Raw genomic sequence first — 12,612 nt, 5'->3', positions numbered from 1 at the left:
AAATGTTTTTTTCACTCAAAAAATGAGGTGCCTACTCTCAGATAAATGAGGCCTACGATTAATCAGAAGCAAATATAAATACAAAACCAGTCCTAAATGAAAGATAAGAAGTTGACAACAAGATTGAATCCAATCTTTGTTGATAATATAGCATAATGAGTGATTTATAAGCAATTTTTTGAGGCCGGGTCCTTTTTGCTCTGTAACCTCATAAGTGTGATAGGGTTCTGAACACAACACAAGGGTTAAAGCAACATTAACATCTACTTCTTGCTTTTTTAAAGCATCTTTTGCCAATTTCTCAGCTGTTTCATTTCCCAATATGCCCACATGTGCTGGCACCCAGCAGAAACCGACTAATACACCTTTTCTTTGTACACGCCATAATAATATCAATATTTCACTTAATAAGTCTTCTCTACATGAATGATGGGTGGACAACGATGTTAACACAGAAGCAGAATCAGAGCATATCACTACTCTGTCTGGTCTTACCTCTTCAATCCACATCAATCCTATTATGATAGCGACCATTTCAATAGCATATATTGATAGCTTAGGTGATACTCTTTTAGTTATTGATACATTCAAGTCCGGGATAAAAACTCCTATTCCTGCAAGCCCTATATTTGGGTCTTTTGATCCATCTGTATAAATATAAGTACTCGCATAAAATCTTTGCTGTAAATGTCTATTCACCACATATTTGTTATTACCCATTTCCTCCCAGTCCCTTGTCTTGTCCAGTATTTCCAAATCAATTTTAACTTCAGGAATTAACCAAGCTGGTACCTCGCCCCATACTGGAGACATACTACATTCTATATTTGCAATCTGATATCTTTCTGCTAGTTGATTAATATTCCATCCAAAACCCTTCCCTTTTTCCTTTGTATATTCCCAACAATTATTCAATACATCTTTTGAAATATGTTCTCCAGCATGACTGTTCATTGATGTCCAATATACTAGGGACAATTTTACTCTACGTAAACTTAATGGCTTTTAATTTGCCTCTACTAATAGTGCATTGACTGGAGCTGTTTCAAGACAGCGTGGGAGGGGTTTCCTCAATGGAGTCAAGTGATTTACAGCTCAAGCACGGAAAGCCTGAAGAAGGCACATTTGAAAAAGCGGTAATAGTGATTAGACGTTCTGCAGTTCTTCTTCTCCTTCTTTTGTTTTTATGGCGGGTTGCGAACGTTCTGCAGTTCTTCTTCTTTTGATTTTATGGCGGGTTGTGAATGTTCTGCAATTCTTCTTCTTCTTTTGGTTTTATGGCGGGTTGCGAACGTTCTGCAGTTCTTCGTCAGAAACGGCTGAAAAAAAGCTCTTCTGATTATTTTACGTCATGACGCAATACGTATCACGTCGTACCTAACATCCTTGCGTGGCATTAAAAAAATAAAAAATTTTAATGTATGTATTTGTTTTAATAATGGCTATTTTTAATTTAATTTTATTTTTCATGTTATTCATTCATTCCTTTATTTATTTTGTTTATGTGTAAGTGTTTTTTTTTTCTTGCTTGTGCATGTGGGTTACATGTGAAATTTGGAGATGCTCTTTAATGATTGTGCAGTATCATTTCTGTTTCTTTAATAAAAAAAAACCTTGCGTGACATTATATGTCCTAAAACATTTAATAAAGTCATATGTGGACACACATAACACTGATTCATTTTTTAGAAAATGTTCTATTAATAATGTCATTTATTTAAATTCCTTGTGTTCTAGTATTGTCCATGATTCAGTTCAAACAATCATTTAGAAGCTAAATATCATTTGTGTTTACAATAAACAATACTGAAATCATTTACATATTTTGAATGAAAACACGTTACACGTTGTGATAAAATTCTACATAGCCTATTAAATCCATGTCGGACGTGTCTCAAATGACAGTCCTCGGTTCAAGTGATTCAAGATGGATTTAATTCGATTCGTGAACAAATCGTTCAGTCCGGTTCATCGAAAAGATTCGACTCAACAGAATGATTCTGTGACGAATCGGGCATCGCTAAATATAACAAATATCATCCCCATGTTTTTTTTTTCTTCTTCTTTTTTTTGTTGTAAAATGATCCGCTATGAATTTATGACGGTATAAAAGGCCGATGTTGCAGATTTAATTTGTTTTATGCCCCAATTTCTATATATATATATTTTGACAATATTAGACTGTAAACATGTTTTATCCACGCAGTTCTGGTATATATAAAATTAATCTAGGTCAATATCAGTATCAAAATCGTGATGCTGTGTGCCCGTAATCTCCACCCATTTCCTGAGGTGTGAAGGATGTCGGCGAAACGCACGGAGAGCGTTCTGTAGCCCACCGCACCCACCACCACAGCAGCAGCGTTTCTGACTGATTTCTGCTCACATCGACTCCTGCTTCATCTACACAGTCTTTCGGGGAATCGGCACGTAAGCACGGACCGGTCGATGGAAAAAGCGAGAAGATGATAATGTGAAGAGGGTGGACATGGAAACCCGACGCTGAGTTCCTTTAATTGTGACCATAAGACACCATGGCCAAACAGTATGATGTGCTGTTTAGACTCCTGCTTCTCGGAGACTCCGGTGTTGGCAAAACCTGTTTATTATGCAGATTCACGGACAATGAATTTCATCCCTCTCACATTTCCACCATCGGTAAGAGTGTTACTTTAATGCATCCGTTCAAAGAGTTGCAGAACAAACAGCACATACCGATATGAAAACCCATAGCAGCGCTGGGCCATTATAGTCTATGAGCCATTAAAAGAATGGCTTGAGAATTACAACACATGGTGAGATGCATTCACACAACCTCTTCTAATTCTTTCTGAGATGCCTGACTGTATCTTTGTGTGAAGTCTTAAAATGTTGCATTTTTACACAACTGTCACAAACCCAGTATTTGTTTTAGATCGTTCTTATAGATAATAAAATGCAGTAACCTAAATCATAGGTTGCATGAATGGCAGTGCACACAGAAAGGGCAGGTGTGTTATTGCATGCATTCTCACTAAAATATTGATGCATAAAAGTGTCCTGTCAGCCATTCCAACTCATACATGCTGTTCTATGCAAGTTCTACAATATTGATATGAAATGGAATCAGCTTTAACTACATTGAACGTTTTGGTCTCAGCTGTGAGAAATATGGAAAGATTTTTATTGCAATCTCTAAAACTGTTTTCTATAAAAAGACTATTTTATCACTGTACGCTTTCAAGAATTCCCAGCATAGGGATCATTTTTATTTTGGCTTATTGGATGTTATGAAAAACAAAATTTGGTTCTAAAAAGGCTTTTCATAAACCTCTCATTTTGGTGTTCATATGCGCTTGGTCTAGTGGGGCATTTTCCCAGTGGGCTGACATTATGTCCTGACAACAGCCAATTTACTCACTCGAAGAGGATGAACAGAGAGATTATTTTACAACAGTTTCCATAAATATATAATTTTATATTTTTCATTTGCCATAAGGACACTTAATTATTTTTTTAACTACAAACCTACTCTTAATACTTCACTTATACTTCATATTTTGTGATGCTTATCATGTATAAAGGTAAACTAGATGCTTCTTTATGTATAAAGGTCTTTTAAAAGGATAGTTTGCCTAAAAATGAAAAATAAATGGTCACTGTTTACTTGCCTTTCCAAACCTTTTTGCTGCTATGGAAACTAAAAGTAGCTATATCTAGCAAAATGTCTTAGCCGCTCTTTTCCATACAATGAACATGAATGATGACTACAACTGTCCCTATGCGATTTCATTGTATGGAAACTAGCAGCTTGGACATTTTGCTAAATATCTAAGTTTGTGTTCCACAGAAGGAAGAAAGTCTAATGGGTTTGGAATGATATGAGGGTGAGTAAATAATGATTCAGTTGTTATTTTTGTGTGAACAGTGAAAACCATGTCATTCTGTCAAATCTTTTTTTTTATGAACGAAAAAAATGTATGTTTTAAAAGATGTGAGGGTGAATAAATGCTGTCAAAATTCACATTTTGGCCAAACTATTTCTTTAATGAAGCATTTGAAATGCTGAACTCATACCAAAAATGTTATCCCTCAATTAAATCACATGCTTCATTAGGTGTGGAGTGAATGTCAGGCTGTTATTTTGCAAAAGTTCAGGGTATGCTCTGTTGTGTAGCTCTTTCTGTTTTTCCAGGGGAGTGAATAATATCAAGTGGCTTACTCTTGAAATCAGGCATAAGATTCATAACACCCTCCTATTGTTCCTGATGATGATATCCCCCAAATCAATAAGGAATCGGAGGCCCTGACTCATTCCTGCAGCCTGCTGTCTGTCTCGCTACTGTTTATTTAATATGCTGGGATGGATCTCTTTTGGTTAAGTAGTGATGTGATACAGAACAATCTTTAACTGCAGGAAATAAAAGCTTTAGTCTGACTGGTCCTGAGAGATGGCCGGTGTCTTGCTCTAAAACATGGTTCAATAAGCTCTAGTCCGCAGGGCTATGACCCATATATATTATGATACTAGGCTGTCAAGGTCCTTTGCGCTGTACTGAGACATTATTCACAGTGGAAGAGATATCTGTGTGGTCTGCAAGTTAATTTGAAGCATTAGCAAATGGTTCTTAGATGTTATCTATTTGCCTCGAGGCAACATGCTGTTATGCTAAATTATAGAAAGCAGCTCTTGATTGATTAGTTTGAGGATAACAAATTAAACGATATGAGCTTTATTTCTGTTTCATTGCTTTCTATAGTCAATTGTTTATGATGCTGTCAACACTAGAGAAATTGGACTTGTGTTTAAATTTGTATGTGCTAATCACCATAGCATATCTGTCTGTTGTCTTGTTAGAATTATTTCCATTTCCAATTAGCCACTGTCTCAGAAGGAAAGTGTCAAAGTGATGATTCAATTGTTACAACTCTGGCACATTATGACAAGTTTAATACTTATTACCGTCTGTCAAATGGCCATTCATTTAAAGGTTTGCTTTAATTGTCTTTATATTTTTGGGGCTCAGAAACATTACAGTATCAGAGGTATAAAGTATTTCACTACAATGTTTTAATATTTTTGGGGAATCTATAATTTACTTGAGTTCTGTTAAATCCAAATAATGGTACTTTTTTTCATCAGGGGGTTTTTACACGACACCAACATCAACTAAAAACAGAAAACTTTATATGTGTTTTGGCCTTTAATTTATACAACAACTGCATTTTGAGAGCTTGAATACAAATTTTGAAAACGGATTTCAAAGTGCAAGTTTTTGAAAGCTATTCCATTATCGTCTCAGTGAAAACTATAAAAACGTGAATTTGTTTTCGTTTTCAGACTATAGATATGTGTGCAGGCGTCTGGTGTCTCTTCACAAAGCAACATTGCCAACTACTGGCCTGGGATGCATAGTACAGCATCTTTAGTCGTTTTCGCTAGTCCTTGTAATTGGGGATCGTTTTGACAACATTGTCGTTTTCAAAAACCAAAAGGTAAAACATATCCGTTTTTAGTACATCATTGTCAAGTAAATCCTTAAGTTACATTTACAAAGTAAAGAAATGCTTTTTACTCCTTAAAGTATTTTTATGCAGACTTAAAAGTACAACTTAAATAAAAGACAAGAGCTATTTAAATTATGTCAAAATGTTCATTTTTGGGTGAACTATCTCTTTTAGACACAGACTTTGAATTATAGTAGCCTAATGCCTTTTTTATGATAACCGTTGCTTAGATAGATGAGTGTCAAGTGTGAACACTGTTCGGTCTTGATTTTAGTCTAAAAATCCCTATATTCTAATTAGTGGTCGACCGATATATCGGCCGATATTTGGCATTTTTCAGATATCGGCATCGGCCGATAAGTTTTTCCTGTTTGGTCGATGCGTTCGAGGCTGGACTTTTATTTTGACGGCACTGAGAACTTTTATAATATTAGTAATAGAAAAGCAACCATTATAATACTTTCTCGTTTGCCTTCAGCATGCAGCAAATACGCAGTAGTATAGTTGAGATCTTGTGAAGTGTGCATTTGTATCCTGCATGATCGCGTATGCTCTACGTGTGACGGTCGGTCCGTGTGAATTGAATGCGGACAGAAGGAGAGTTCAGCCTCGCTGGAGACGCGCAATCGACAAACTTTAAACTCTTGATTTCAAATTATGCTGCGCTTTATCCATTGGCCCACTGTCATATTCATGTCATTTTCACTGTGTGCTGTATGTAAAATGACTGATACCTTGGCTTTATTTGAAAAAATATGGTTCCCAATGCACACAAACTTCCCAGATTACTTAGTGCCCTGTTGGTTACAATGTTTACTTTTTATGAAATATTTATTTATTTTTGAAAAATACTTTGTCATCTAAAGTATAAGTATGTTTATTTTACACATTCATTTTTTAATCCATTTTCAAATAATTTCAAATTTCTTAAATATTAATTAAAATAAATAAAATTATATCGGCTTTATATCGGCCATCGGCCACCCTGCTTTCCAAGATATCGGCATCGGCTGTCAAAAAAACAATATCGGTTGACCACTAATTCTAATGTCAATTATCTACTGAAAATATTCAGGTAACAGGTTTCAGGATATTTGTTTATTTTAGCTTCTGCTTTATGACTTTTACATAGTCAGAACAATGAGAAAATAGTAATTTTTGACATGTTCCTTTTTTTTGCATAAAAAATACTAAAATTAGAAAATCTCTTAAAGGGGCGGTTGATTGCGATTTCACTTTTTTAACGTTAGTTAGTGTGTAATGTTGCTGTTTGAGCATAAACAATATCTGCAAAGTTACTAAGCTGAAAGTTCAATGCAAACGGAGATATCGTCTTTTAAAATTCTGGCAGTTTAATGCCTACAAAAACGGCTCGTAGGGATTACAACGAGTTACTTCCCGGGTTCGTGACGTAACAAACCCAGATAAACCCCGCCCTCGGGAAAAGGCAGCAAAGGGGGCGAGTCCATGCTGCGCTGCTTTAGAGAAGAGGAAGAGAAAACTAGAGGTGCACGTAAAAATTGCGATTCTGTCTTCTAACGATTCTAATGGATTCACAAGTTTCAGAATCAGTGTTCTAAAGCAGCGGTTCTCAATCCTGTTCCTCGCGTTCTCCTGCTCTCTCTCTCTCTCTTATTCAGATCATCAGCTCAGCTACAATAATGAACTGTTCCAATTATGCACTTATTTTCACATAGCTATGAGAAGCGTTAAACATGGATGCGCGTGCGGTTGCCGTACTGTATTAAAGCTTTAATCGGGATAAAAGCGCATATTAAAAGCTAACATAAGCAGTAGCATTTACAAATAACAGCATATCTAAAAGTATGAGACAACAACAAACAAAAAACATAGAACTACCATTAAAAGCTGTGCTTGCACAGGTTCTGCACGATCCTCTTCAATAATATCCTCTGCTTCTCAATCGGGCTCAAACTGATAAGCGATATTAACGACGCCGTTGTTTACAATACAACCGGAGCACATGCCGCTGAGGTGAGGGGCGGGACGCTTAGATGCACTCTAGAGGCGGTTTAGCCAATCACAACACACTGGGCTAGCTAACCAATCAGAGCCCATCGCCTATTTCTGAGGGCGGGGCTTCAAAAAAACAGGAAAAGATCAACCCGTTTCTCAGAGAAGGGACAGAGTGGTGTGGAATAAAGGTAAATTATGTGAAAAATAATGTTTTTTTTTTTTAACAAAGCATTAACCCATGTTAGACTGCACCCCATAAACACAATCAAGCCTAGAAAAAAAACAGTGAACCACCCCTTTAAAAACACAGAAAAGTGTTTCATTTTCCAACTTTTTATACTTTCAGCAAGTATATATAATGTAGTATCTGTACTGTCCTCAGTACTTTTTACACCCCTGCATAGTATTGATTAAAATAAAAGGGTTTTGGATGAAAGCTGGTTTATCAAATCAAGAAGCCATCAGAATATGGAGGAAATCTGACCTAAAAACTCTTAAAGGTGCACTCATTCTTTTTTTGGTTTATGTCACACTGGCTGAAATGGGATGTTAGCAATAGTTTTTGAACGATGATGATACTGTGGAAATGTGCTGTTCACAGTCAACCATGATTCATTTATTCTGTGAGCTTAAGTTTCCAATAACGGGGTTACCAAGGTACAGTGAATAGCTTGTCATGTGATCAAACATGGCCGCTCCAATAAAGGGACATACTTTATGTAAAACAAAACAGGTTTTAATAGGCTATTTAACTGGTTTCCAATTTCACTGGTGTTTTCATCTCATGTGAGTTCATCTCATTATTTGCATCACTTTATGAGAGGTTGGTTTGGTTTCTCTTTTATTTTGTAGTATTGCACAGCATTGTTGTTGTAGTTCTTTCACTGCTGAGATTCTGGAAGAGAGGATGGGAAGGGCAGCTCTTTCATTATTTTACTTTGCCCCAGGACAACCAGTTCAGTGGCGGTAGTGATGACCTTTCTCGGGGCACTAACACTACTGCTTTATTTAATGCAGTTTAATAAAGAGGAGGCTATAGAGCTCTGTGGATGGCATTCAACTGTATTCAAGATGATACTCGTGTCTTATTTTAGTATTTCTTGTGCTTGCATGTTCTTGTGCTTGGCATGCCATCTGCTTGCAGACACTGAATTGAATCCTTTGAAAAAAAATAGTTTGATATGAAGGCCTCTATACAACCTAAGTTCTCTCTCTAACTAAGAAATTTGGTAATTAATCTTTTTTTTAATCACATTGCTGCCAGGGCATGTTAAAAATAAAAGAGACTCCCGACTATTGTTGTTTTGGAGTAATAATTGTTATTGAGAATGGAACTTCCTAGAAAAAAACAACTCTTCCGGGAGCTGGAATGTCTTGCAGTGGACCTTATTGACAGATACCCATTTATTATTGCAGTTTTGCTGTGGCTTTATTTTCTTGCCTGCCTCAGGTTTAAAAGAGAGGTGTTTTCTTTCAGGGCTCAAGATCTCGTTATGGTTTCACACCTTACAAGAATACGTCATTCTTACTACGCAGTACACTTTCATGTTCACTTCATATGTATCTAAAGAAATTGCATAAAATATTAAACTCCGAATTCTTAATGAATTCTGATGTTTTTTAAAATTAGGTGAACAGAGATCAAGTATTAACAATTAATTTGATTAATTCTGTGCTGTTTTGTGGTATTTATCTTACTCCTATTTGATAAAATACCAAATATAAAAATATATATTTAAAAAACTACTTCAAATTGACATTTCCATGTAAACTATTTCCTTATTTCCACCCTTTTAGGTTCTGTGCTGTAAGTTTTATTGCCAGTGGTACAATGAATACATTTAGCAAGTTCTTAAGCTTGACCTAAGCATATTTCTAGACAAAAAAATACCCTTTTATAGAAATATTTATTAAATTGCAACACAAGCATATTTATTTTTCGAAATGTCTCTTGTTCGAAATGTTATTCGTCACCATTATTGCTTCTTTCTTCTTATTCTTATTCTTTATTACTTCACTGCCTTTTTATGAGTCTGATTTGAACGGTTCAGTAAACTTAATGAGAGCACTGACTATACTGAAAGATTTAATTTAGATCTGGCTTAGAGCCTGAAGATGATTTAACAGATGAGCTGTGTCAGTACGAGGACAAAGAGTGCTTATTTTATTTTCAAATTATTGAAAATAATGAGTGAGTCACTCATTTAGTGAGTCACGCTAAACATCTTTTGATACTTTTTGCACTTATTGACATATTGTGCGGGATTTGTTTTCTTTATCCTTTAGTTTTGATCTTTTTGGTCTTTGTCTCCTACGCACCTATCATTGCCATCAGGTGTGCGGAGATTGATTGTTCATTTATTTTCAAATTATTTGAAATCATTGTGAAATGTTTTTCTTTTTTACCCCAGGTGTTGATTTCAAAATGAAGACTTTGGAGATAGATGGCATTAAAGTACGAATACAGATATGGTATGTTTTATTTTTCTGTGATGATATAACAGTGTTTGATCCACTGGTTCTGCTAATCAGATGTGTGTATGTATGCAGGGACACAGCAGGTCAGGAGAGATATCAGACCATCACTAAGCAGTACTACAGAAGAGCACAGGTGATCTTCACACATCTCACTGACTCATGCACCGATCTAATAATGGAGTCAGATCTAATACAGATACCTGTTGTGTGATCATTCACTGATAAAGGCACATTATTATGTATGGGTGGAATGAAATGGATTCTGTATCAACAGGGCATTTTTCTGGTGTATGACATCACAAGCGAGCGCTCGTTCCAGCACATCATGAAGTGGGCCAGTGATGTAGATGAGGTGAGGATGTGGAGTTTAAAGCATATCCATCTTACTGTAACTAAATATAACCTGCTTCTTCTTAATGTCTCATCATTTAAATTCCACCGCCCCTCTTTCTCTCTTTAACTCTGGGGTTACAGCAGTTAGAGGCTGCTCTGCAAATCTGGGATTTAAAATTGAATTGACAGAAATGGAAAGTTTTGGGATTTAGGAAAAAGTAAAACATAGAAACATTATGATGTAAAAATCAATTTTGCACTTATTTCTGGGATATCAAGCAAGTTTGTTACTTTTTACTAATTTTTACAAAGCACCGAAACATTTTATTTCTTTAATAATATTAATAATTTCCCTTATTTTGCCTTTTTCATGTTACAGTTAAGTTTATATATTATTATCACAAATAAAACACTGAAAATACAAAAATAACAAATTGAATCTCAAATATTCATTGTGGACTTTTGGACCCCACTGTATTATTCGTATATTACGTTTAAAACTTGGCCCCATGTTTTCCCACAAGAGGACAAAAGAAAACTTGATGAAAACACAGAAAGTGTACCAAAGCAATATTGCTTCTGTTAAATGAATCCTATGTCTCATATAATATTTGTCTGTTTCTGCTCTGCTCCATCCATTTGCCTCTATTGAGTCTCTCCTCTCATCTGTTCTGTTTCTGCTCAGTATGCCCCTGAGAAAGTGCAGAAGATACTTGTTGGGAACAAGTCTGATGAAGAACAGAAGAGACAAGTAGCTACAGAACAGGGAAATAAGGTAACATTTACTCTGTCATCTGACAAATCTTATATCTAATGTCTGAGGTTAAAGACTTTCTTCAGACATCTTAATCTTCTTTTTTGCTCCAGCTTGCCGAGGCTTATGGAATGGATTTTTTTGAGACAAGTGCCTTTACCAACCACAACATTACAGAGGTGCAATTTTGTATTTTTTCTTCTTCTCATTATTTCTGTATTTTATGTTGTTTCTTCTTAAATATTTGAGGAATGGTGAAGCCATGCAACCATGTGATCCTTTTGGTGGCAAATTTTTATTATCTACAGTTAATCGGGTTTTTATCTTTCCTTCATTACAGTCTTTCACCCGATTGGCTGAATTAGTCTTACAAGCCAATAAGAAGGATCTTGATTTGTTGGGAGGATCCATGAATGATGAGTTCAATCTGGCTGTTTTGGAGGAGCAGGAAGGATTGTGTAATGTTAGCGATGACACCCGCAAGTCCTGCTGGTGCTGAGGACAGGAAGTGACATGACTACTTTTTCAGTTGATTTCCATATTTTTGTTGCATTTACATTTTGAATATCACTTTGCAAAATTGACAGTTATTGTTAATTGTTTGGTGCCTTTAACGGCTTATTTCTTATTCATTATTTATTTTATAGTTACTATAAATTAAGATGGAACATTACAGAATATCGTATATGTATATTAAGATTATTTTTCAGTTTCTTTCCTCATTCTGAAAAACAAGATCAAAAGGCCACTGCAGTGCAGTTGTACATTATTTAGTTATGCTCATTCAAGCCACACATTCAGAGTCAGTCATACGTTATATTCAATTTAACAAATATAAAATACAAGTTGATTAAAGTGTAAGGCAGCATTGACAAAATGGTTTATTCAAATGAATAGTTCAATCAAAAATTAAATGTCCTGAATATTTACACACTCTCAGGCTATCCAATATGTAGATGAGTTTGTTTCTTCGTCATAAGAGGAGAAATCTAGCACTACTTTTTACTTTTAATTTAGCATCACTTGCTCACCAATGGATCCTCTGCAGTGAATGGGTGCCATCAGAATGAGAGTCCAAACAGCTGATAAAAACATCACAATAATCCACAAGTAATCAACACAACTCCAGTCCTTGTGTAGTGAAAAGTTGTGTGTTTGTAGGAAACAAATCCATCAAGGCATTTTAAGTTTAAACTAAAGTTCCATAATCCATACTAAAAGTCCATCTGCTATTGTCTTCTCACAACAAAATACACCAACACATTTGTTTTTCTCTTGTAAACAGTGCTTGATCTGTGCATATTTCTCTCCTGATTTAGAGAAAGCAATATTATGAATATTGTCTTAATGATGATTTGTTTATTACAAACACAGCTTTCCACTTTACAATATGTTAATTGGTGGACTAGAGTCATGTGGATTATTATGATGCTTTTAATCAGCTGTTTAAACTCATTCTGACAGCACCCATTCACTGCAAAGGATCCTTTGGTGAACAAGTGATGTACTGCTAAATTTCTCCAAATCTATTCCGATTAAAAAAACAAACTTGTCTACATCTTGAAAGACACGAGTGTGAATAC

At 35.5% G+C, this 12,612-nt stretch overlaps 1 protein-coding gene across 1 annotated transcript; it reads left to right on the top strand.

The window, feature by feature from the left end:
* Positions 1-2,273: 2,273 nt before the first annotated feature.
* Positions 2,274-11,869, top strand: LOC107671782 (ras-related protein Rab-15-like). Its single transcript, XM_016464751.1, has 7 exons — positions 2,274-2,658; positions 9,876-9,936; positions 10,015-10,075; positions 10,217-10,294; positions 10,961-11,050; positions 11,143-11,208; positions 11,370-11,869. Exons 1-7 carry the CDS (start codon positions 2,535-2,537, stop codon positions 11,526-11,528), a joined length of 639 nt encoding a protein of 212 aa, XP_016320237.1. The 5' UTR covers positions 2,274-2,534; the 3' UTR covers positions 11,529-11,869.
* Positions 11,870-12,612: the final 743 nt, after the last annotated feature.

This window comes from Sinocyclocheilus anshuiensis, unplaced genomic scaffold (genome assembly GCF_001515605.1).
Source record: "Sinocyclocheilus anshuiensis isolate Anshui unplaced genomic scaffold, SAMN03320099.WGS_v1.1 scaffold148, whole genome shotgun sequence".
Lineage (NCBI taxonomy): Eukaryota > Metazoa > Chordata > Actinopteri > Cypriniformes > Cyprinidae > Sinocyclocheilus > Sinocyclocheilus anshuiensis.
Note: the sequence above shows the minus strand (reverse complement) of the source record. Positions and strands in the feature narration are given on the sequence as shown.

Excerpts from the sequence above, each read along its gene's own strand:
- LOC107671782 (XM_016464751.1), top strand. The coding sequence starts at position 2,535 with ATGGCCAAACAGTATGATGTGCTGTTTAGACTCCTGCTTCTCGGAGAC. Across the intron at positions 2,659-9,875 it reads CTCTCACATTTCCACCATCG|GTGTTGATTTCAAAATGAAG; the intron begins GTAAGAGTGTTA and ends TTTTTACCCCAG. Across the intron at positions 10,295-10,960 it reads GGGCCAGTGATGTAGATGAG|TATGCCCCTGAGAAAGTGCA; the intron begins GTGAGGATGTGG and ends GTTTCTGCTCAG.